This window comes from Sphaerodactylus townsendi, linkage group LG06, assembly GCF_021028975.2.
Source record: "Sphaerodactylus townsendi isolate TG3544 linkage group LG06, MPM_Stown_v2.3, whole genome shotgun sequence".
NCBI lineage: Eukaryota > Metazoa > Chordata > Lepidosauria > Squamata > Sphaerodactylidae > Sphaerodactylus > Sphaerodactylus townsendi.
Window position 1 is genome coordinate 98,317,083 of NC_059430.1, and position 27,046 is coordinate 98,344,128.

The window sequence follows — 27,046 nt, forward strand, 5'->3', positions numbered from 1 at the left end:
CTATGCAATGGCATGGGGCGTAAAGATGTCATGGACCTAGGCTGCAGCTCTCCCAAACATTAAGCCATGTCTCTGAATTACAAAGACTTTAAAACTGACAGGAGGATGTACAGTGGAACCTCGGTTTTCATTGTCTTCGGTTTTCATCTGTTTCGGTTTTCATTGATTTTTTCAGTGAAACAATTGTCTCGGTTTTCATTGATTTGCAGTAAGGTGCAGGGGTTTGTGGAGAAAATCACCCAGACAAAACTGTTACAGGCCGTGTCTGCAACTTATTTAATGACAATGTCTTGCCCCATTTCAGACAAATCTTAAAGAGGCGTCAGAACCAGACCTCTTTGGACAGCTTTCTGGTGCGACATTGGTCCACTGGCTCTGAAGCTGGTCCCAGTGTTATTGTTTGTTACTGTTTTCAGCATTAATCACTATGTTTATTCACCAAAAAATGTGTTTTTGGTATGGTTTTTGGAGTGCCTAGAACGGATTAATTGGATTTACATTGATTCCTATGGAAAAGTTTGCCTCGGTTTTCATTGGTTTCATTTTTCATTGATTCTTTTCGGACGGATTACCAATGAAAACCGAGGTTCCACTGTATTAATGATGGGATAATCGTCCATCCCTATTCAAGGGTCCGCAATCTTTTTGGAATTCTGATATAGGGTGGTGGCCACCACCACAAAAGGGTTGCCCTGAAGATCCTTCTGATATGGTGACAGCTGTTGATGAAGCAATGCTTTTTAAAGATCTCAACAGTCAATTACATCTCTAACAGCAGCCCTGTTCTTAAAAAAAAATATTTCCCACCTTTAATTCAAATGGCAGGCAGAAGAGAAGGAAGAAGAGTTTGGATTTAAAGCTTGCCTTTCTCTTCTGGAAGGAGTCTCAAAGGGGCTTACAAACTCCTCCTTCTCTCCCCACAACAGACCCCTTGTGAGGAAGGTGGGGCTGGGAGAGTTCAAAAGAATTGTGACTAGCCAAAGGTCACCCAACAGAAATAAACCCAGTTCACCAGATAAGAGTCCTTGGCTTCTGTGAAGGAGTGAGGATCAATACCAGTTCTCCAGATTAGAGTCTGCCGCTCTTAACCACTACACCGCGCTGGCAAATTTAAGATTGTATTGGAAAAGATTAGGAGGCAGCGGGTTAATCTCTTCCAAGGGCAGGTGGTTTTAGTATGACTTTGATGGAACGGAGCAAGGGGGTGTGCGTCTGGTGCGTGCGCACCCCCCGCACCCCTCCAAGCCCCCAGAATGCTCTGTCCCGCTGCCGCCAGGCCCCCAGAACAACTCGGCAGAGGCGCCCGCCCTGTGCGTCGCGCACCCCCCGCCCCTTGACGCTACACCTCTGTGACTTTGCACAGGGTTTGACTGGATCTGTCAGATCACAACTTGCTCTCTTAGAAGGCTGACTGCTAGGAGGTCAGCCTTTAATTCCTTTGCTTTTGGGAACACGTCATACTAGCTGCTTCCACACAGGGACAATTCACTGTTTTATTCTCATTGCTACTGCACAAGCAAAGTGTGTCTCTGCATTCACAGTGGCAATATAACCTTCATACGGGGAATTATATTTTTCGTGCCCTCCTCTTGCACCTGCCATTTCCTCCCTTCCTTGCCTACATTGGCCATTTGTTTTGTGTTTTAATCTTTTAAAAATTCTTTTATAGTGTTAGGATGCCATAGGAATAAGCCCACTATATATATGTACATAGATGCTGTCAAGTTACTTATGATAACCCCAGCAAGGGGCTTTCAAGGCAAGCAGGAAGCAGCCGTTGCCTTCCTCTATAGAGTCTTCCTTTGTGGTCTCCCCTCCAAGTACTGACCCTGCTTAGATTTTGAGAGCTGATAAGATCAGGCTATACTAGGCCACCATCCTTCCAATATTCCCAGCATCAAATGTAATTTTTTTTAAAAGCCATCTGAGTCAAGGTAAATGGGAAGGAAATGGTGCAGGATATGAGCGGTAAAGTGTGGGAAACTGCATCTTCCTGTTCATTCTGGGACCAAATTTGTTTGGAAAAGACTGTATTCAAAACAGGTTTGGGAAAAGAAGTGGGAGAGAAAGGCACAAGAAAACTGGAAGGTGGACAACTGCATGATTAATTTGCACTGAACCCCCTCCCTCCAATGCTGCCCGGGTGGAGGCAACTTTATGAAGTTAAATAAAATAAACAAAATTAAAAAGAGCCAATGGCCATGTGGAAGCAACAACTACCACAGGCGTAACAGGAAACTTGTGTGGAGTACTCATACAAAAGTGTCCCGAGTGGTATCTTCTGTTTGAGTCCCCATCCCAAGTCAAGAGAGACAGCACTCATAAGAAATGAAAGCTCCTTTCCCCCTTGCTCAAAGGCAGGGGTGGGGAAGGTCTGGCCCACGGGCTGCATAAGGCCTGTTAAATCATTTGGTCTGGCCCTGCTCTGACTCCCGTTCAGATTGCCCCTCTCTGCACTGCAGGCTCATGTCTGCAACAGCCCAGTCTGGCTGCAGCCACTTGACTTACACAGGCAATCAGTGCTACCACCCGTGCCCTGCCCCGCTGCTGCCCGTCCCTCCTGCACCCAGCCACTGCCACCGGGCTGCTCAGACAATAGAGGCAGGCAGGCAGGGGGAGGAGGACGGCCACTTGGGAGCAGCAACCCGTCCCACTGCTGGGTCCCAAAAAGCCTAGGGGCACCCCCCAACGACCCAGTGCCCTACTAGCCGCACTGCCTCAGGGCAGGGACAACAGGAGAGGTGAGAATCAGGAGAGGACCAAGGCAGGGCAAAGTACAAAAGAGCCAGAGGGAGGGAGAGAAGAGAATCAGAAACTGGGTAGGGGCTGGGGAAGAGAGAGGGAGAAAATGCCCATGCCAGGAAGGGCAAAGGGGGCAGGACTCGAAATTCAATAAATCTAGAAGCTTTTTTGATAGCAACATAAATTTGTATTAAGTGAATCATCATAATAAACAGAAGCAGTTCCAGCCATCACATTAGGGGTGAGTTAATTAAATGTTTGACCAAATATAGCAGGCTAATTTTTAAGTTGATAATTTGTATGGCACACGATTGATGTTATAAATATCCAACTGGCCCTTGGCAGGAAAAAAAAGTTCCCCACCACTGTCCTAAGGTATGCCAGAAGCCCATTTTGTAGATGAGCTTCAACACATGCAAACCAGATATTTCTTTTCTTTTTCCTATACAAACTTTTCCATGTACAGGAATTTGAGTGCATAACACTTACAGGGAACGGCACTGCGTATGGATGCTGATGCTTCATTCAACAGTAATTTCCACCTTGGTGATAGCATTTTTCTCTTTGCATTCACCTTACCATTTTCCAGAGAACATTACATCAGCAAACATGCAAAAGATACACATGCTGTCCACCCCTGACATAAAACTGACCAGTTGTCATCCAGACCAGCTCCCTTTAGAAGGCCAAGCTGGATGCCCCTCAAAGCCAAGAGCATAAGCCATGGAATATATTTTTATTAGAACCAACAACGCTGTAAGAGCTTTTGGACCACCTGGAACCCTTTGTCAGGTCAGATGTTAGAAAACAGGAAGAGGGAGAAAGCAGATTTTTCAGGTTGTCATGGTCTTAAGACCATGCTGTGTCATTTCTGACAGGCGCCTTTTATATGTTCCAGAATGATTTAACCACCAAAATAAACAGCAACACACGTGATCAAAAGGAGAAATGTACTGATTTGTCTATGAACAGATGGAGCCTGTGTTATTTTAAGATACTCACATGAATGAGGTGGTGCATCTTTTATGTGCCAGGTCTCTCTCTCTCTCTCTCTCTCTCTCTCTCTCTCTCTCTCTCTCTCTCTCTCTCTCCTGATACACCAGGTGTATGAGGGGGGGGGGTGGGGAGACAAATGTGAATCACTCCACTGGCATCTGTAGTAAAGGTCTCAAGTTTTCAGAGGAGCTGCAGTTCCATCCAAGAAGCGAGGTCCTGGAGTTTTGTAACTACAGCAGTCTCAATGGAGAACTTGATAAAGATCTTTCTGGACCAACAGGAAAGGCTGATGATGTTCTTGCCCAATGGAAATTAAGCCCACAACTACACATTTATGAAGAACATGTCGCCCAATCTCCTTCCCATCAATGCTTGGTTAAAACCAACCAGATGTTACTCACATCTGCTCCACTCGGCTCCTAGGGACACCCTGTATGAAAACATTGAATTCTTCCTCAAGATCCACTGGCATTGCCTTCTCCATTTCTCCTACACTGGATCTTGCAGTCCACCAGAGAAAGATGCAGATGGGTACAGATCTGCCACTCTTCCCTTCTCCCCAGATACCATTTCTGATCTCAGTTAGGTTGATTCCCAGAGTCAAGGGACCCAGGAGTCACATCTGGGCATATCTAAGAGCTACCATGGGAAGATGGAAGGAGGTGAAGTTGCCATTCTTGCTTTTTCCCCATCAGCGGACCTTTGAAAGGATATTATCCCACACAGGTCCTGTGACACAGGAAAGATCCCCAATTGTTGTGTAAGTGAACTGCTGGACCCAGCCCCCTGTCTCTGGAATAGCACCACTCCAACATTCATTCTTCATAACCCTTTTGCTGCTGATGATATACCTCAATCTGGCCTGCTGGGGCCTGCCTGCCTCTTGACTGGAACCAGAAACAGAATAAGCAGCAAACTCATGAGGGCCATTGGAGAAACAGCTTGATTTGGCTGCAGCACTAGTTTGATGGACAGTGCTGTCAAAGTTGCAGCTGACAATCAACAACAGAGGTGGTCTGCCATTTCCTGCCTCTGCACAGAAAAAGAAGAGTTTGGATTTATATCCCACCTTTCTCTCCTGTAAGGAGACTCAAGGTGACTTACAAGCTTCTTTCCCTTCCTCTCCCCACAACAGACACTTTGTGAGGTAGGTGGGGCTGAGAGTGTTCCGAAGAACCAAGACTAGCCCAAGGTCACCCAGCAGGAATGTAGGAGTGCGGAAACACATCTGGTTCACCGGATAAGCCTCCGCCACTCAGGTGGAGGAGTGGGTAATCAAACCCAGTTCTCCAGATTAGAATCCACCTGCTCCAGATTAGAATCCACCTGCTATATCACACTGGTCTCCCATTCAAGTACTAACCAGGGCTGATGTACTCAGCTTCTAAGATTTGATGAGATCAGACTACCGTGGGTCATCCAGGTCAGAGCTCAACTCAAGTTTAGAAGATGCTTAACTTTAAAAGACATTTAAGTTTTCCACAACTCCTAATTCTGCCAAAGAACAAACTCCTTTTTGCAATCATCACGTCTAAGCACGGGGGGGGGGGGGGGGGGAGAGACACAAGGTTACGGGCTGTTACATTAAGGACTTGTAACCAGCCCTGTGCTAAGAAAACCATTAGGAAGGGGACACACATCAAAAGCAGGACCCTTTGCTGTAACGCTTAACCAAGCTATTAAAAATATTCAGATTTCTCATTACTGCACCCTTCTAAGAAAGTTCTTAATAGCGGCAATAACTGCTGCAAACGCTGGTCGTGAAATCTTCCCTTTTAAGTGTAAAACTTCACCTACGGATGTCACCCTGCAGCTTAATTTCACATGTAAGAGCACAGGTGTACGCCACTGCTGGAAAGTAAGAAAAGTTGTGTGCGTAAGTTGTGTGTCTGGCTTCACAAATGTCAAGAAAAAGCCAGCAACGATCTAACTCACAGGTGTCAAACTCGCGGCACTCCAGATGTTATGGACTACAGTTCCCATCATCTCCTGCCAGCATGATGCAGCAATCCCCCGCCAGCAATGCTCTCATTCAAATCAGGATGACAACTAGATTTCAGCATTCTCAATGGATGCTCCAAAGCTCTGGGGCAGTGGTGGTGAACCTTTGGCACTCCAGATATTATGGACTACAATTGTCTTCAATTGTACAATTGTAGTCCATAACATCTGGAGTGCCAAAGGTTCGCCACCACGGCTCTAGGGCTTTCTTCCTCTAAAAGCCTGTGAATTTTCCAGAAGCAGGAATACTTCTTTTAAAATCTGTACTAGCTTTCAGGGTCCAGAGAGAGGGCAGAATCTGCTGCCCCCGCCCCCCCCCCCCCAGCTCTTGAGATGATGCAGATTTCACATCTAGCTATGATTACATTCCTACATAGCTGTGAGCTTAATGGTTTTGGCAGACATTCTTGACAGAGATCCCATTGGGGGGAGGGGCTAGGCAACCAGATCAGTAGCTCGGTTGCTATTTTACTGTTGTTGTTGTTTTTTAGGCGATAAGATAAATTAATGCTATACCAGACAAAGAAATACTGGAGTACCTGCTCAGACAGCCCTACCTTGTGACAACAGTTAAGGAACTTTACTGCATGCATAAATTATTTCTTTTCCACAGAAAGAAACGTAAACAATAGCCGTTTTTCAAAGATATTCTGTCTTACAAATTTATATCAGTTTTACAGCAATGTAAATTATATGACTTATCCTGTTGAATCTTAGAAATTGAGGTCTGGTAAGCATGCTGAGAATTCAAAGTTAGTTCGGCTCACATCTGGCTCACTGGTGGTGAGTAGGGAGCTGATCTTTTAGTGACCTATTCCATTGTATTAGAACTATTTCAGATTCTTCCCGTTTGCACAACTTTCTCACATGGTTATTCGGCTTTCTTGCAGCTGTTCTCCTTACCACCCATCTGCCACTGCCAGCTTCAAATTTTTCAAGGTACATAGTAAAAAAAATCAGTTTAAGATTTCTGAGCTTAGACTTACTACTTAGATGACTGTGCACCTTTGGCATTTGCTCACAAACTCAGCCAAACCTGCTCTCTCTTCTTGAAAGCACTTCTTATATAGGTACTGCTCATTGCAGAAGACCAAAGAAATACGCTATGCAAAATAGTCAATGAGGATCATTAAAGAATGTATCCAACAACACGGACACAAGGTGAGAGCAAACTGAAACCAATTCTATTCTTGACAACAAAAGTCCATCAATATAATGACCCATCCAAGACTTCGGACAATACCACTTCTCCAGTAAATTAAATGATGCAGTTCTTGAACAGGGCAAAATCAGGGCAGGATGCAATAACCCGGCTCTATAACACAAGCAGTTACTGTTCAGGTTCAGAGCTATTCAGCATAGTATTATAGCTGAGATGAATTTCATCAGGGAACCCTGAAATGGTCCAATCAGGAACTCATCTCACATGTAATCGAAAGAGTCTGAGCAAAGTTAAGTTCACCTGGACATCATGTTTGTGTCTCAGAATGTCTTATTTGAAATTCTATTGCGCCTCCCCGCACACACGGAGAGATTGTTCCTACAGGAAGATTAAACGATGGCTGACAACTACAGTGAACATGGCATTTACTCCTGCATTTCACCAGCGATCATACCCATTTTACATAGGCAGACAACCATCTGTAAAGTCACACCACCTCTGTATTTTTTAACAATCATTTCAAAACTTTCTGTTTCAATCTGTCTCTCAGTTAGAGTTCTGCACACACATTTTGCAGGCTTAAAGACATACGGATTCGAAAAGCAGGTATCAAAAAATTTTCTTTGCCTCCAAGCGCCTTCCAAAAATGTAGAAGAGTTTTGTATTTTAACAAGCACATTTTCTAACTGTGGCTACTACAAAACTGCGGCTACTACAAAACTCTCCACAATTTCTTGTCATTTATTTAAGCCATGAGAAAACTGTTGCTGTTGGAGGTAACTTTAGTTGCCACCAAAATAAAAGCCTAACCTTGAAATCGAAACAAACATGTCTCCCATTTCTCATAATTTCACGATAGGTTTGAAAAGCTCTTTAACTTCAACGGAAAAGCCGTTTAACTGAATATTAGTCCAGTACTGGTTAAGAAAAGAATCTATCCATGACCACTAGGTGGTGTGAAGTTAACACATAATCAAGCCAAAAACACATCATGCACATTCAGGCACAAGACGCCACAATGAAATTTCTAGGTGCCACGGCAACCTGGCACCTGGGATTGGTACTCTGAGTTAACCTACAGTTACATAAGGAAGCATAACAGCTGTCTTACCATAGTGATGACCCCTCCGTTCCCGTAACTTCTAAAAAATCATATCCATCTTCCAGTTGAAAATCCATAAACACCAAAGCGATGGTGTCCCCGGGCTCTGCTAGAATGGTCCACGTGCAATCAGCATTGTTGTTATACTCCGAAGGGTAATGGGGAGTTGAAATAATTCCACTCTGCCCCCGAAGGGTCCCACCACATGCATCATCAGCTGAAAAGGCAAACACAAAGGTAAGCTAGGTGTGTTTTGCTATGGAGCACAAACACTTAGTCCACTTGTTCCTTATAAGTATAAGACTGCCCAACTGGGAAGCTTTTCATAGGAGTCTGGGAGCATTACCTGGCCACTTCCAGCCAGTTGTCACTAAGATGCTTCCTTGCTGGTCTGTAATCTAGTTGCTCCGGACAGAAATGGGTCAGAGCAAACCATGACATTAGTTCACTCATGACTGAACAGCTATTGCAGGCTCAAGCCCCGGCAAAGGTAGGAATAATGAGGAATGCACAATTTTGAATTAATATGAGGAGCATGTGTGCGACATGCTATCAAGTTGTTTCTGACTTACAGCAATCCTGTGAATTAATGTCCTCCAAAAAAAATCCTATCATTAACAGCCTTGCCCAGATCTTGCAAACTGAAGGCTGTGGCTTCCTTTATTGAGTCAACCCATCCCATGTAGGTTATACGTGTGTGTGCACGTGCACACACAAATTCAAAGTGTTGTCAAAGTTGCAGCAGATTAATGGTGACCATAACAAGGGGCTTTAAAGCAAATGGAAGGCTGAGATGGTTTGTCATTGCCTTCCTCTGCAGAGTCTTCCTTGGGGGCCTCTCTTCCAAGTGCTTACCCTGCTCAGCTTCTGAGACCAGATGAAATTGGGCTGGACCACGCTGCCTTCCCTACTCCACAGATTGTGCAGGTAAGAGAAAATATTATAATGAGGTTCAAAGTGCTTGTTGGGTTTCTGGGTAAGGGTTATCAGAACACCCTGTGTGTGTGCGTGTGCACGTGTGTGTAGCGGGTAGGACTGATCTCGAACAAATCAACAATCCACTGAAGTCAGGACAAGACATCTTCAGGTTCACCATGAATGATGAATTCAGGACACAGGGAGAATTGCTTTACCATGAACATGGTTTATTATTGAATAATATTTCCAAAATGCTTTCAAAACACAGTAATCCTGAAGGGAAATTTCCACAGCATGTAATACCATCAGGAACTATTATAATCAGCAGAATTGAGGGAGGATTTATCCAGAGAGGAAATAGCAGGATAAATGCGTACTATTTCTAGAATGAATTTTGCACTAAATAATTGTGATTTCTTCCTCAATAGAACAAACCTCTGAAACTAGACACATCCTTTGCTTTTGTTTTTAAGTTATAGCTGAAATCTTCTCTTAACCAGTGGGGAGACTGAATTACTATTCTATTTTGTGAATGAGCACTTCCAAGGAGAAGAAATTGAGACTTCGCATTTTGAATAAAGCAATGACCTCTGTTCTTATTGCTTCTGTTTTTGTAAGGTTAAATTTCTCAAAGTGAAATAGATTCCTTAAATACAGTAAATTTCTGAAGAGTGAAGTGTCAAAATACTATTTCTAGAATGGCCAGGTACCCATGGCCTGTAACAAATAGCACAGATAGTAAGCTGGGAATGGGCCATTGGGTAGAGATTGGTGTAGTCCTTTGAGCACCACTAATTCTACCGTAGAAGTCCTAGATGTCCTAAATGACACACACCAAGATTTGACAAAGAACTCAAATGGAAAATTACTAAAACTGAAATACCCCAACTTCTCACTAAAAATCAGCTTTCTTACTTTGTACATGTGGGGGGTGGGGTTTATAAGTGTGATGCCACCAGACTTATGGTGACATTGTAGAGTTTCCAAGGTAACAGGAAAGCACAGGTGGGTTGTCATGACTTGCATTGGTTGCCACCACCTACCAGCAACTAAGGATTTTGTTGGTGGTCTCCCATCTAAGTACTAAACAAGGCTGACCATGCTTAGGCTGTTTCTGCACACACACGGAAATGCTCCTCCACTGGCATGAATTGTGCCGGTGGAGGCTCAAGGACTGCTCGCACAGCAGCGGGCGAGCAGCCCTGACTTTCTTCCCTGACAGAGAGGCGGCTTCACTTGGATCTGCCTCTCCATCGGCCCCCTCCACTCACCATCCCGTCCAGAGCTGCTCAGGAGGGCTGGAGGGACATGCCCATGCTGTCTCCGACCCCTGGAGGTCAGAAGGCAGCGTGGGCACGTCCCCAGCCCTCCAGAGCGATGCGGATTGGGACGGTGAATGGAGGGGAGGAGGGAAACGGGGTCTTCCTAGCGGTGTGGTTTGCACCGCGCCAGCAGGAAGACGGCGCTTTTCAAAAACCTCGCTCAATGAGCGAGGTTTAAAGCACCGGCTTCACGCAGCTCTGGGGTGGCCAGGACGGCACTGCTGCTTCGAAGAACGCTTCCCCAGGGCATTTTTGCCATCCCTGGGGTGCTCTATTCCACCCGTGCTGAAAGGGCCTTACCTTCCAAGATCTGACAAGACTGACCTGGGTCAGGGCAGCCTCCTTACATGTGGAATGGAAACTGGATGACATACAACCCAATTCAGATTTTGGGTGGGGGGAATGGTTATAGGAGGCAGCGTGGGCTCACACCACTCTTTTGGTGCTCCTGGCTGGCGTGACACGGAAGCCAGGAGGACAAACAGGGAAGCTCCACGGGTGCCTTACTCATCTTCAGTCACCACTTCCAGAGTTGTGTCAGCCTAATGTGTGGGCCAGTTAAACTGGAGGCATCCAGGGGCACCCCTGCAGGCAGAGCCAACATCAGCCAGCTCCCACTGGGCTTTCATCCCAGGAATGCCAGTGGTGGGGAGAATGGACTTTGGGGTGGCATAACCCCATTTTCCCCTATGGAGGGGTTTCAGGTGGCCAGGGAGGCTTTTTGTTTCTTCTGCTTCCCCATGCCACCTGAAAGTGCTCTGGAGGTGGTGCATGAGTGGTGCTGTCCCCAGCCACCTCAGGGATCTGTGGCAATATGTCACTTCTGGGTACAACTTGGAAATGACAGTGTGAAGCTCTAGGAGTATCAAGTGATTCCTATAGCAATCCACTATTATTTCGGGGTACCTGGAAGTGATGTACTGACATTCGTGACACCGCGCGCACACAAACATACCCCTATGTCCTTGCCCCCAGCCCTCCTACTGGTGGCCAACCTATCTTGAAGGCAAATCAGTAAATGTAATAAAACATGATAACCTGAGTCTCTGGAGGTCCACAATGGCTCTCCATTCTCTGCTCTTCTTTGAATCAGTGAAGATGAGTAGACCACCCTCAGCAACTTGATTGCTAAAGAACTTATGTCCTTTTTTCCAGTGAAGTGATGAATGACCCCCAATACTTGGCTGCTTGGTTTGTTTTTGTGTGTGTGTGTGGATAACAAGATACAGATGACCAGATGAATTAATCTGGTGGCCTTATTAGGCAAACCATGTCTCCATAGTGATTTAGGTTCCCGTGGTCCTAAAACTGCCATGGGAGATGCATTGAAGCAGAATGCTGCTAGAACTGAAACTGCCTTAGAGCAAGCAAGTGCTGATTTGTACCCCCTCCCCGGTATTGTTGCAGATGTAGTAATTATTTCAGTACCCCAAAAGAACTAAGGGCTGCCCCCCCCCCTCCCCAGGCCATGAAACAAACTGTTGGATAGTGGTGGATACTTCATTGTCAACCAATGATGCAGGAAGCTTATGGGGAGGTCAAGTGGGGACACAAATTCTACATATGAATTCTACATAGGAATTATTAGGAAAGGGACTTTAAAAAACCCTGCTAGCACCATAACGTATTTGGAATAGTATATCATTCTGGTTGCCCCTGCCTCAGAAAAGTATAGGAAAAATGCAGAAAAGGGTAACCTAAGCTATAGATTGGCGCGCATTACCTCCGAGGAAAGGCTAAAGATTCTAGGATTTTTTTTAGTTTTGAGAAAAGACAATAAGAAGACATGCTTGACAGTGATTTATGGAATTATACATTATGTATAAAAAGGGGAAGGGATCTTTCTCTCTCTCTCCCATAATACAAGAACTCAGGGTCACCTAACTTGAAATTATCAGCAATAGATTCCGAACAGGCAAAAGTAAGTACTTCATTGCACAACGCATAATTAATTTCCAGAATTTGCTGCTGTAAAATGTGGTTATGGCCACTGGCTCAAATAGCTTTAAAAGGGAATTAAACAGATTAATGGAGAATGGGGTCTATTGAAGCCTATTAACTTGGATGGTTAAAATTGAGCCAACAGGTTCGCAGGTATGATGAGACTGAATGCCAGAGGTTAGGGGGCAGCAGAAGGGAGGGCTATTGACTTTGTACTTTGCTTATAAGCTTCCTGGAAGGAGCTGATTGGCTACCATGGGGGCCTAGATGCTGGACTGGATAGATCACTGTTCTGATCCAGATGTGTTCTTGTTATACTCTGGTACAACATCAACTGCTTCTGGGAATAAACATAAACCTTATTTCTTCTCTTCCGCCCCCTCTTACATTTTTTTGCTTTCTGCAGGAAGGATCTTGAAGTCCTACTTTATGTCTATTTAGTAATTATACTAGGTATTCAGTTTATTCTCTGAACTGCATTATTATCCCAGGTTGAAATCCATTATCAGTCAGAAGCTTACCAGGAAGCTACAGGTCACCCTGTCCTCTCTAAGTCTCATTTGAAAACAGACAACTAAGTTGTGATAAAGTCTCAACAACAATGCAATAAAGTTTCAAACGAACTTGTACACCATCAAACCACAACACCGCAGCCATCAACGACAAAATAAATTGGAACAGAATCTCTGCAGACAAGCAAGGATATAGATACTTGATTTATAATGGCTGGATTTTGGATACTTTCATATTTAGAAAGATTTTGTATCATTTGGGGATTTGTATTGAATTATCTCTTGTGTTGCTGACTGATTTTTGTTGCTTTTTCTGTGCTAAACCTTCTTTACTTAACTGGAACTCCTCATCATCCGTGCCATGTTCACCCTTCATCCCTTCCACGAAGAACCTTACAATTCCTCGGCTTTCCGCCTTCCCCTTTCAAGCACCGTGCATTGACACTGGCCGTGGTAGGTTGGAGCACATCCAAAACACTCAGAGGAGGACAAGAGTTTTGGGGGGCGAAGACCATTAACAGTTTAGAATGCATGATGTGACCCTCTTTCCTGCCATCCTGCCTTGTGCTCTGCTGAGGTGCTGCAAACCCTCGAGAAGCCTGGAGTTGAACAGGGCAGAAGGGAAGAGAATGGGCTCCTCTAGCAGCATAATTAGCAAATACAGCTTTTCTTGAGATGTACTTTATCAGGCTGCAAAGGAGCGGGACGTGTGTTTGGGGTTTCCCAAATCAAAATCACATGTGCTGCATTTAAAATAATATCAGCAAAAAAGGCTACATTGAAAAACTTTTTCCTTGGGTTGGGTTTTTTATGTGTGCAGAGGGGTTGAGAGGGAATATTCAAAAATTATAGATAAATAGTACAACTAACAATTGTAATTATTTATTAACAATTCCTAGAGGTCAACATCATTTATGCTATAATTTAAAATAGTTGATGATTTATAGGTAGTGTGTGTGTGTGTATACACACACACACACATATAGGTATACATACTGTGTAAGCTTCCTATCATAAGACAGTGTCTTGTATTAATTTTTGCTCCCAAAGATGCACTATGTCTTATTTTCAGGGGATGTCTTATTTTTCTGTGTACTGTTCGCCGGGCATAAGCTTCCAAACAAAAAACTTTGCTATGTCTTACTTTCGGGGGATGCCTTATATTTTGTACTTCCAGCAAAACCTCTTACTCATGTCTCTATTTTTAGGGGATGTCTTATATTCGAAACAGGGTACATACAGCGGTATATACATATGTATATGTGTATGTACAATATATGAGAGTAGGGCAACATTGATTTTGGTGTGTAAAACTTTACCGCCCTTCAAAAGAAATCCAGTCTTGTGATAGCAATCGCAACGCATATCTTTCAGTGGAACATCATCAGTGAGAGACAGAGCAATTGATCTTTTGTGCCTGGAGCTGAAGGCAGAAACATCTCCTCGGGCCACCCTCAGTTCTATGGACTACCTAAGAATTACAGCGCTTTTCAAGGTCTCTTCTTGTGGTCTTTTTTTTCCCTATATCATGCAAGGATTCCCTAAGGTTACGCGCTTATGCGATTTGTTCAGCCTGATTTTAAGTACCAAGAAGAGCGCATAAACTGTTATCACATCCCCTGAGATTGCTGGAATCACAGGACCATTCATCTCTGTGCCCGTGAAGGTGATATCTGAGTGTTGTTCTCAAGCACACAGCTTTGTTTATTATAACTTAAAATAGCAGTTGTTGGGTGTGACCTCTTTGCTCTGTTTTTTTTAGTTCTGCAAATTATTTTCCCCATTTCCAGCCCTTTTATTACCTCAGGGAAGTTTACATTTAGGAAGGAGGAAAAATTCTGCCAAGTAAGGAATTCAAATGTTAGGTGCAAAATGCTGAAAACCTACAACTCCTTCAATTCTATTTAAGCATCTTTTCCTGACCTTATGTTTTAAATATAAACATGCAAGTGTTTATAGCTACAAAACAGGTGAATTTTATGCTTTTGATCATTAATCTGTGGTTGCATCAAGATCCTTTTTTATGTCATGTTTTCCTAATACGATAAGAGAATCTTGAACATTGGATAAACATCACACTGACTCTTGAGGCATCTATGTACAATCATTGCAAATATGTGCTTTGGTAATATATACAAGGAGAGGGAATGAATTTAAGGAACGGAAATGTTGTGGGAAACCACACACACCAAATGCTGTATACAAAACAGTGAAGGAAAAATTCTTATGCTTTAATGCCACTTCAAAAAACATGAGGCCACTTAGATGCTGAAACCCAGCTGGAAGACATACACTCAGAAGCCGTCCCTAGGTTATGAGTTCAGTGGGAGTGGTGCATTCTGGACATGGGGTTTTTTGTGTGAAAAAAATCTGCCAGTGCTGATTCATTGCGTGTGAACCTATGGATTTGAAGTCAACACGGGTTCCATATGGAACAAGCTTTTTATGGTTCCTTCCAAACAAAAAAAATCAACTCTTTTTAAACTTCAAAAAAAAATCTATTGGAGATAAGTGGGGATGCTAGGAATAACCAGAATGTGAAAGGAAGGGCAGACCAAGATCACTACAGTATGAAAGCTACTTACAGAAAGAGAAATGATGAAGAACAGCTGCCAATAATCCAGATGTGGAACCATGTGGAAAGTTGATGCTCTGTGCATCTAAAAAACAATCACACACATGTCGCCCCTATGTATACATATTTTCTTGCTTTATTGCTGGACCCTCCTGTGTACCACTTTCCTAATAAAGGGACTCTACAACAAACAGTGTTTTGGATCTGTGGAAGATTGATAGATCATAAAAATTACATGTCAATTGTCAGTAACATTAATTCTATTCAAATATTTTTAGTTACTCATATTGGCCTCTTTATATTGGTTCTTTCCTACTCTCTTGTTCTAATCACAGGTGTCAAACTTGCCTCCAGATGTTATGGACTACAGCTGTATATCCCCTGCCAGCATGATGCTGGCAGGGGATGATGGCACCTGTAGTCTGCAACATCTGGAGGACCGCGAAGTTTGACACCTTTGCTCTAAATAGTGAGACAATTTGGCTTTTCAATTGTAAAAGGCTGCAGATCCCTGTTCAGCGGATTCGTCTCCATCAAGAGACATCTTCCCTCTCTTGACCTCAAGTTAGTGCTGACTGTATTGACTGTATACTAAGAGCGATGTGCAGTAGAAGGCTTGGGGATTAATAAGACATCCTGTGGATCTGACCTCAATTCAATACTTTTTGGGTGCACGCCGCTCATTGGGCAGTTTTGTTTCTGAGCCGCATGGCATATTTACAGTCTGTAGCCAAAGTGAGGAGCGATAATGTGACAGTGACAATTTCTATGGACTGCCACTAGCCGCCATTTGACAGGCTACTTTTTGGCTCAAGTTATTCCCCCCCACTACCACTCAGATGCAGTGTTTGCTCTTCACCAGCCAAGCCGGAGATGACAAGAAAGGCGAGCCAAGTTCCCCGCACAGAGCCACTTCTTTCCACACGACTTTTTCTCTTTAGTTAAACGTTTAAATATTTATAGCCCACTTTTCTTCCTAATGTGGAGGCCAAGTAGCTTATAATCTCTCCAAAATATCATTAGACAAACAAACAACCGGCAACGATATTTAGTCCAACACCACGACTGGTCCAGGATCTTTTAAAGATTGTAACACAATGAACTGTGCAGGAACCAAACACACCTGTGCAGATTGTGTTGTGCCATTGCACTCCAAAGCCAACAAGAATGCCAACAACATGCAAAAGAAAGTGGGGTGGAGTGCCAATAGCGTCAAATATATCAAGCAAATCAAGAGGCACCCACAATAGAAAAGACAAAGGCACAGATATGCTCTTGTAATGTGTGAAAATGAACTCAGAATTGTTGTTTCACACATTTGGTACAAAGAAAAGGAGGTGTGTGTTTCAAATAAAAATACATGCTTATGAAAGTACATATGATGGATATTTGATGTGTATCCCTGCATTCAACATCTATGTTTTGTAAACATTTTGTTGCTAAGGATTAAGCACTTAAAAATTGTTTGGAGAAATTTTTTTTTAATAATTACACAGTTCGCAGATAGTAAACTTACTTCATTTTCACATATTACAAGGGCAAGTCTGTATTTTTTTCTTATTGTGGGTGTGTCTTGATTTCTTGATATAAATGCGGCAAGTAGAATACATTAAGCTAGGGGGATGTGTGGCTGAAGCTGAATTGGCATACTAATCCATTTGTAAATATAAAGGGTTAAATTGTTCTACTGCAGTGCCCCCCGGCCCCTCAGAGGAGCAGTCTGGCGAGCCGGGGCATGCAACACACTGGGGTTGCATTAACGCGACCGGGTGCACGCCCCTGTGTGGGCGTTGCGAGGGTGTTCTGGGGGCATGGCAGGGACATATAGGGGCGTTCTGGGGGTGGAGGATGCACCAGTGCACCGGGCGTTTTCCCCCCTTGCTACGCCTCTGCCCCTCCCCCAGGGTAATAGAAGGATGTGACCATTACAGATGGTAAAGGAGACAGATCCAAGCCCAGAGGCACCTTAGAGACCAACAAGATTTTTAGGGTATAAGCTGTCCAGCATCAAAGCTCCCTTCATCACATGGTAAAGAAGTCCGAGTAGTGTTTTGCCTTAGCAGCCTGCAAGCACTGGAGACCACATTACCAAAAAGCAAGGGCGGGGAACATCCCCCACACGAGCCAAAATAAATAAATTACATGTTGCCAGACGAACAACTGACACTGCAGCTGTTTGGAAACAGGGCTGGATGCGTCGCTTGCCATAGGTTATCTGCCTGTACAAGCAGCCTCCATTAATGCAAAGCTATTAGAGCAAACGAGTGTAGGAGGATCAAGCAAAGGAAAACATGGGTAGGAAGATAAAGGAAAACCAAGAATTAATTTGACTCGTATTGTGGCAGCATGTCATTGGTGCATGTTCAAGTGCCGTCTAAAATGCTGCACTCTTTATGGAGAAGGTGCAGCGAAAGCCTGTTAACTCTGCAACGCACCTTAGAGAACACTGTTTCGGATGCTTTAGTCAAGGGGCTCTCTCCAGCTTCAGAGTATGAACACCTAGTTATTTTTTTAAGCGGGTCTGAAACTCTAGGATTAGTAGGTTATTTTAAAGAACTTTCAAGTTGGAAGCCGAGGCCTCCTTCACTTAGCAAGGTGTGGAGACGGTTGCGCCAGATCAATAAATCCAAGGCTACAGGTTGTGATATGCCAGACATAAAACTGTTATTTAACATACACCACCTATTTTGAGACAAAAAAGCAGTATTTCTAAGAGGCAAACTACGTGATGCAGTGTACATATTCATTGAAGACAACAACACGCCTTTGAATCAGATATCTGGTGGCAGTTTTCTGCTCATAACTACAGCGCAGGGGAAGAAATTATTCCAGTCAGCTCCTCTGCTCCATTGATGCTCTGGCTCCATTGTGAAAACTGCATGTAATCATATAAGTAACAAGATCTTCACAATGATAAACAGGTATTTACTTACCTGTAACTGCTGGTCATCAAGTCGCCTTCTATGCAGGCACACATTGGGACTGGGCGATGCACAGAATCAGTGATGGAAAGTTCTCAAGTTTTCTATCCAGATCGGTGTTCTTACTGCTAGGCCTCCCCATGGGCACGTATCCCTAACGGACACTGTATCCCTGTCAGCTTGCAGCATTTTTAAATAAAACTCACAATATAGCTTGACAAAGTTTGTGATGTAGATTTCTGTTCCCTTTGACTTCCTGTGTGTGACGACCTATCTAGAGGAGGAGGAGGAGGAGGAGGAGGAGGAGGAGGAAGAAGAAGAAGAAGAAGAAGAAGAAGAAGAAGAAGAAGAAGAAGAAGAAGAAGAGGAGGAGGAGGAGGAGGAGGAGGAGGAGGAGGAGGAAGAGGAGGAGGAGGGAGGAAGAGGAAGAAGAAGAAGAAGTAAGAGTAATAGTTTGATTTATATCCCCCCTTTCTCTCCTGCAGGAGACTCCAAAGGGGCTTACATAATCTCCCTTTGCCCCTTCCCCTCACAACAAATACCCCAGGTGAGGTGCAGGTGGGAGCTGAGAGAGAGCTCCAAAAAAGCTGTGACTAGTGCCCCAAGGTCACCCAGCTGGCATGTGTGGGAGTGAATAGGCTAATCTTGGAATCCTCCCCCAGGGGTAGGGGAAACCCGCGGCTCGAGAGCTGCATGCATGCTCTCTTTCTGCTCCTTGAACTGCGGCTCCACGAGCCGAGCCGCCGGCCCCATCCTTGCCTGCCTGCGCACCAACTGCCCACGGTCAGTTGGGCCGCCAGGCTTCTCTCACCCGCCTGGAGCAGGGCAGGTGCTTCCCGGGCGGCCGGCAAGGCCGCAGCCGCTGGTTGCATCCTTGCCCGCCCCTGCAGGCAGCAGGACGGGTGCATCCATGCGCTTCTCAGAATGAACAGAATAAAAGGTAAAAAAAACCCCACTATATATGTATAGTATTATCTTTATTTTAAATGTCAAAAATTATTTGCGGCTCCAAGTGTTTTCTTTTCCCGTGGAAAACGGGTCTAAATGGCTCTTTGAGTGTTAAAGGTTCCCTACCCCTGCCCCAGACAAACCTCCACAGCTCAGGCGGCAAAGCGGGGAATCAAACCCGGTTCCTCCAGATTAGATACACGAGCTCTCTAGTCTGTTGCAAATAAAAAAGCAATGCCCTTCACACATCCAGACTATGTAACTTCCTTTCTGCATCTAATGTCGGATGTGGGGATAAAACTGGCCGAAAAACTGGCCAAACATATCCTGCCCCTATGAAACTTGGAGACCACCTTCAGGAGGAAACTAAAACTGGGCCTCAAAACCACCCTCTCTTCAAAAAAATTTAAGAAGAATTCATCCATACATCATGCTGCCAACTTACTCTTCTAGAAGAGGTGACTGCCACCAAACAACAACAACAGTTACATACTGGGAACCAGTCAGAAGTTGGTACCCACCTGAGTCGACTGGGAAGGGCTGTATATAAGTCTCAAAAATAAATAAATTAAAAATACATGCTTGTTTTTCAGTCTAAGGCAGTGGTGGCGAACCTTTGGCGCTCCAGATGTTATGGACTACAATTCCCATCAGCCCCTGCCAGCATGGCCAATTGGGAATTGTAGTCCATAACATCTGGAGTGCCAAAGGTTCGCCACCACGGATCTAAGGCAAGGGCTCAGGGTGGATAACAAAAGGGAAAAAAAAACCAAAGCAGTACAGAGTAACAATCAGATTCATGGGAAATACACCCCCCACATTTCTTGATATAAACCCTCAACCCAAAAGACCAGCCAAAGCAAGTATTTGTGCTTCCAGATGATGCCCAGGATAGGAATTTGGTCAGCCTATAGTACAGAAAGGGTCATTGTTATGATGGAGACCTTCCATCTCAAAAATCAAAATAAGATGCAACAGGAGCCATTGTTGTTAAAAGAACACCAGGGTCTAAGCCATTTTAGACTTGGCAATTTATTTTTAAAAAAGCACCTTGAACTAGAGACATAAGTCAAACAATGGCAGGTCCAGCAGCCATTCCCCTTCCATTATGAAAGCACACACACACACAACTTACACTCACATCATCTCAGATTTCTCATAGTCATCTGTTAACTAACTGTGGTGAGTCGAAGAGACAAACCCAGTACAAAACTCAGGCAAGACTCCATGAATAGGTGTAACTCAGGTTGAAAACTAATAAAGCCGTGTAGGTTTTGAAAAAAAAAAGTTAGTCTACACAGCAGGCTTTGGTGTTGTATGCTGGGCATACAACGAATGCTCAGAATAGAGACCAGAACTTTTCGGTAGGAACAACATTTCATAATGCTTTAACATCCCCTCCAACAGTTAAGTCGTTTGCTATACTCTGTCTCACCAAAAGATCTCAGCAGATTTCTGAATGCATCTGTCGCCACTTCCTGGACCTCCTTCTTTCCAGAACGTTCCTGTTGGGTGCTAGTGCCTATTGCTCCCCCAGCCCAAACCCCAAGCTGGTCTGTGTGGACAGCAATGGCAAGGCGCTGCTCACCCACTGAGCCTGACAACAGCTCCTCATCCCCCCCTTCCCACATCTCAAGTCATGCCTGGAGGGACACCAGCGGGACAGACGGCCACCCTAGACACAGGATCTTCCCCAGAGCCTTCTTCTCCCCTCCCCTCTGCCCAAAATGTTATGTTTACATGATCCAGGAATATGAAACAATCTCCATGCAAGAATGGGATGACGAGCAGGGGTTGCGAGCAGGTGTTAAGGCTGCAGTCCTCAGTTCGATTACTTTGGGGTAAGAGCCATGAAACTCAGCAGGGCTTACCCCCGAGTAAAAGGGTACAATACGGGGGCTTTCCGTTGTTGGCCTCTCAGCTCAATCAGCAGACAAACGGGCAGAGAAAGAGATCTGCATTTACTTTCCATTTGAACTGCTGCTTTGGGAACAGGAGCAGATCTTCTGCCACACAAGACCCACTGTGCTCTCCCATTCACTGGTGTTTGGGGCTTGGCCTCTTTGCAAGCGGACAGGCTGGCACCTTAAGCAGGGAGGCAGGTTGACCAGTCACCGGAAGACACACACACACCGGCCTTCTCTCTCTCTCTCTCTCTGTTGTCCTTGTTCTGTTCATTCATACAATCAGATGGAGGTTCTGAAGTAAACAGGCTGAAGGCTCTGTTTAGTCACCTGAGAAGCCTGGCAAGGTCTGCAACCACGGCTATCTCCAATCAACAATTATCTCCACACAAGGGCTCCATTCGATAGTGGCTACCCTGGAAGGCCCCATGCAGCAGTTGTGTTCTTTCAGTCTCACATCAAAGCAAATGCTATTCTTTTAAAGTACACCTCAAACACCAGCCCCTTCACAATCACCTCCGGAAGAAGGTTGCTATGTAGATACAGGCCTTAATTCAATTAAGGATTTGGAGTGGAAGGGAAGTGATGGGGAATGTTTGATTCACATGCTGACCAACAGTGAGCCCTTTAAAGAAAGCACTACTTTTGAGGTGGGAGCCTCATTCAGTAGCCTCCCCATCCCCCCATCTCAAACACCAAGCCGGGACTGGTGGGACAGCAGTGCTGGGCCTAGCAACAGCCTCCCCATTCCCCACTCCCACTGATCCAAACACCAAATGAGGCCCATTTAGTACCCCCCCCACCCCACCCCCCCATCCCACCCAACTCACTGCTTGCTCACTGGTCCACCTGCTCATAGTCCTTCAGGACTATTTTCTATTACAGAAGCATGTACTTCTGCCGTACTACAACGACCGCACTTTTATCTTTCTGTGAGACAGAGTATACCTCAGAAGGGAGCAAACCCCAAGAAAAGGCAGCCGCCAAGTCACTTTTGTGCAGGCCTAAAATATTTGCTAGCATTATTAGAAGGCTATGGAACTGAATTAATCAGAATATAACACACAGCATCCATTAAGCACTTCAAGTGTTCAAAGCACTCCACACACAATTGCCCATTATGCATGGAATGCTTACCTCAGGACTTTTCTCTTCAGTAGCAGTGGGCTCTCCTTGTTTTTCTGTTTACATGTGAGGAGGCATTCCCTTCTGGATGTGCAATTTTTCTGCAGAGAACTTTTCTGGCCTGGTTTTCTTAACTCCGCCCATCAACTTATTCTTAAAGGCACATATCTTAAAGGCACTTATTCTTAAGGCACAGATCTCATTACATTTGGAAGCCAAGATTGCTGACTTAGTCTTTAAACTGTACTTTTATCTGTATGACTGTTCCAAAATATAACCCCCCTTCTCAAAATGAAAGAAGAAAGCAATTCCATGGACTACATGCTGCCAAATAAGGGGACATTGGGATATAGCTGATATTCTCTCTCCCCCCACCCTTCACTTCCTGCTGCTGCTGTTAAAGACGCTTGTTATTTCTAAGCCCTCTGTATTATTACTATGCTGATATCTCGCTATATCAATAGAAATGCAGAGGTTGCTGTGTTTTGACTAAGCCCACGTGAGTGAACTTTTTCTCTTTCACTTGAAGGAGCCGGCAACATGGAAGAAGGGCAAGGGGCAAAAAGTGGATGGCAGTGGGAGGGAATGGGAAAGCTGGCTGTGGGTGGAGGGAACATGTCTAGAGCAAAGCTCTAGATCAGGTTACTTTATACTCCAGGATACAGGATCATACTATTAAGACAAGTTTCGCCAGCATGGCCAATTGGCCATGCTGGCAGGGGCTGATGGGAATTGTAGTCCATAACATCTGGAGTGCCAAAGGTTCGCCACCATGGCTCTAGACTCAATGCCAAATTTGCCTGCCCTGATGGTGAAGCAAAATTAAAATCATGCTGGAAGTAGTCTCACTTGCTGCAGAGAGAATGAAAAGTGAAAGTGGGGCTTGAAGAAATACATGCATACAAAAAATCTTGCTGTGACAGACCTTCACCCCCACCACGCAGCAAACAAGTTGTGTATAATCAGCCCATCTTAAAATAGTCCTGTCAGTAGGCCAGAGCAATAATTGGTGGTGGAAATTAATGTCTCATCACAGTAGACTCATGGCGACCCTGTAGGGTTTTTGAGGAAAGAGATTTCTACACAGTGACTCTGGCCTTCTTTAGTGGTCTCCCATCCAAATACTAATGAAGGATGACCCTGCTTTGCTTCTGAGATCTGACAAGATTTAGCTAGCTTGGGCCATGAGGATCAGGTCAGGGCAATCATTACTGTATTACAAATGTAGTGGAGAGACTGAGGCTGAAACAATATTGCCTACAGTAAGCTCATGAGTTCATGGCTGGTATCAAACTATTTGAAATACTGCTAAAGCCGGAACCGGGTTTATTGTGTAGCAGGTAAAAGGTAGCCAGAGGCATCAGACAATTGATACCTGGTCTGGTATGGCTAGTCTTTTTATACTGGCAACCTGTCACAGGGATATTGCTGTTTGCACCTATCACTAGATTTTTTTATTGAGAAAATGTGTATGCCACTTCTCTAGAACCTGATCAAGGTGGCATGCACCTAAAAACAACAAAAACTTACCAAGCCAATAAAACCATGTCAATAAAAACAGGCTAGGACATAAAAACGAAATACAAACAGAGCAACCTAAAAAGCTTTTTAATAAGACAATCCACACAAGGGCTCCCTGATCTTTTTGATCTGGTGGGCATGCTTTGAATTTTGACATAACGTTTTGTGTGCAATCTCAAAACAGATGCCACAAGAGGCAGAGTCAACCACAAAATCTCAGGGGTTAGATCATGGATAACTCTAATAATTACCCTTCAACATTTCATGCAGAAGCTCTGTCTAATGGGATGACTTTTAAATAAACCTATTGTTTAAAAGAATTTTCTTGCATACACACATCTTATCCAAGGGAAACAGAAAAACAAGACCCTCCTGCTTAACCTTCAAATAGTGACGACCCCTTTAAACAGCTATTTCTTGGGGGGGGGAGGGGGGTCTATGCTTGTGTCTGGACTACCTTTATAATGGAAACCACTTTGGTCTGAAACGTGACCAACATTACCCAAACTCCTCGGGGCCTTGGCACCATTTTGGCTTTCAGCACCTGAGATGTAAAACCTTTAAATGAACTTACAAAAAGCAACCTTAAACTGAATCAGACCCTCACAGGTGCCCATCAAAGTCACTATTGTCTACCTCGACTGGAGTAGCTCTCCACAGCGTCTTGGGCTGTGGGTCTCTTCATATTATCTGATCCTCTTCTAACTGGAGATGTCAGCCAAGGATTGAACTCTGGGACCCTTTCTGCACAGCAAGCAGACACTCTACCACTGAGCTATAGCCACCTCCCCAAGCCAGAGTTGTGTTGTCCTGCAGGATGACACTGGAAGAGGAGAGACCTTAGGGTGGTGGTTCAGGAATATTGCTCCAGACAGTTAGTGGATTCGCTACTTCATGACAGTCTCTGCCAGCATGGCCAATTGGCCATGCGCTGGCAGGGGCTGATGGGAATCTGTAGTCCATAACATCTGGAGTGCCAAAGGTTCGCCACCACGCCTTAGGGCAAGCATGGAGCCATTTTCTACGGTGAGATGCCTAATATCTAGCAGATGACACTATATTTTGGGAGCCAGTACACCGAGGAACAATGCTCTCAAGCACTTCTCAGTGTCCACTGGGTTGCTATAACAATGCCAAAAGGCATCCAAAGCAACTGCAAGGTCATCTTGTGAGACATGGGGAGCCTTTTTTTTTGATTTGGCCGTGATCAACCCAGACAGATTGAAAGGACATTGGCAGGAGGATAGGAAGGGGAACAATGGGGAATTCCCCTTACAAATCCTCACAAATCTATGTGATTCTTTTCTGTTCCTCAAGAGGGCTCTGAGAGGCTGATCTCACAGGTTAGGATCCCAATGTTTAAGAAAAGCGCGGACAGCAAAAATACCAAAATAAAAAATAAAATCATTATAGAAATGATAAAAGCTCTAGTAGCTGCAAATTTCAATTTTCCATGTTGACCATCCCCACTCCCCATTTGGGCTGGCACCACTGTGGGAAGCGGAAAGGGCTGAACATGATGGAGGCCAGTGGGGAACGGGAGCCAGTGGAGATAGCAGCACCCACCTGCTCCACTTCAAGCCAAGCTTCTACTGCCCTCCACATACGCTTCCTCCTTGTAGAACAATTGGAGCACAAGTACACAGAGTCAAGAACATTCTCACTCACCCCTAATAATGGCCTGCTAATTCCTCCTGTCAGTTGAATAACGGCTCACAGATGAGTGACAGCTCAGCTGTAAAAGAAGAAGACCCATTAAAGGGGTTGTTTGGGAAATGCGGCAAGCCTTTCCGATGCATGGACTGGGTGGGGGCAGGGCGTCAGCGCCCCGTTAAGTCAGAACAAAGGGGGGCCCCCCCCCCCCCCCCTTGTCCTGGCTTTAAAAGGGAAAAGCCGCGAGTTAATTGTTCTTACAGTGAGAACGCTGTCTTGCAAAGGCTCCTCTATAAAAGCAGAGATAGCTGTGGATCTACCTCGGGAAGCTTCCCTGTGTGGAAGTTGCCATGTAGACATCCACGGGAATTATTCCGCAAGAGCACTCCTTCCAGCAGAAAAAATTATTATGTCAGAACCAGCACTAACTCAGCATAAACCTGTTGGTCTCCTCCCCTGTCCCGAATGGAAGTCTCCCTTTGTTCTTGGAACTTTAATTAAACAATCCTTTGTAAAATATTAACAGCCTTCCAATGCCAAATAATGAACCATTTGTTCACATTTCCCCTAATTCGATGAGGAGGGCTGTAAGTTATTGTTGTGACATTTCAAAAAACGCCCATCAACAACCGTGGATTTAAAACACAGACAAATGCACACACATTTTGGGCACAGTACACTGCAAGCAACTGTTTTGAGTCATAATAGGCCAGGACATTTTTAATGAGATAATGCATATTTGATACGCTTAAAAAGCAGCATTACAAATGTTCTCAACTTCTTCCTCTGGCTTACTGAATCTGCACAGAACTGCCAAGTGGAGTCATAAACCCATCAGCTTCACTTACATTCAGCAAACAAACTAAGCAAGGCTTGTTTGTTTAGCAAGCGGGGTCTCGATGGCTAGACGGGTAAAGGTCTGTTTTCCCCCCAGAGAGATGAGAAAGGTACGATCAAGCTACTGCTTCCCGTCAGGCATGAGCTGAACTGAGCTAAAGCCCAAATCCATGAGCCCCCACAGGTCTTTGAGGAGTAAACAGCTCCTGAAATCCAAGCTTAGACTTCTTTCTCCATCATTCACCCTGACTCATTTCTTGCTCCTCGATTCTCTCCAAACATTCAGATATTTACAGACATTATTATCTCATTTACTGGGCGCCTGTCAATCATAGGTAATGGGAACACGTGCAACCTGAAACCTTTCCACATGTTTGGTCACCATGTTGCATGAACAGGGGCAATGCACATATTTATGCTCGTACATCTACAGTGTGTGCAAGCTGACAAATGGATTTTTCATGGTTCATATTTACACCTGCCAAGGCATAGTTAACACATGCATTCACCCTGTTCATACAACTTGGTGACTTCAGATATCAGGGGGACTGCTGGTAATGCATGCTCCTATTATGTGCAGTTGTATTAATTGAAATGGACTCTAGTTTCTACGCAGCAGAGGACCACCTCTACACACCTCTCATAGACTCTTCCCCACCTTCCCACTATGATTCCACAAGATGGTGTCACAACCCCAGACTTGATCAGTGAAGGAATTAGTATTTTGAAAGAAGAATTCTCATTTATTGATGGCCAGCATAGGAAAGCTGTTGATCTGTATTGTCAGAACTGAGAACATTAGAACAGGCAAAGCATTATATTCCCCAGCAGAGATATGTCAGGCCCACAACTTCCCCTTTTCTCCT

At 44.5% G+C, this 27,046-nt stretch overlaps 2 protein-coding genes across 4 annotated transcripts in view; one reads left to right on the top strand and one right to left on the bottom strand.

Moving 5' to 3' along the window:
• LOC125434149 (CUB and sushi domain-containing protein 1-like) overlaps window positions 1-27,046 on the top strand; it is an 890,459-nt gene that overhangs the window by 39,157 nt on the left and 824,256 nt on the right. The gene's annotated exons all lie outside the window — the stretch shown is intronic.
• Window positions 8,009-27,046, bottom strand: part of LOC125434151 (CUB and sushi domain-containing protein 2-like) — a 218,565-nt gene continuing 199,527 nt past the window's right edge. The window contains 1 exon segment of the mRNA XM_048499155.1: window positions 8,009-8,220. Coding sequence (XP_048355112.1) covers window positions 8,009-8,220 — 212 coding nt within the window.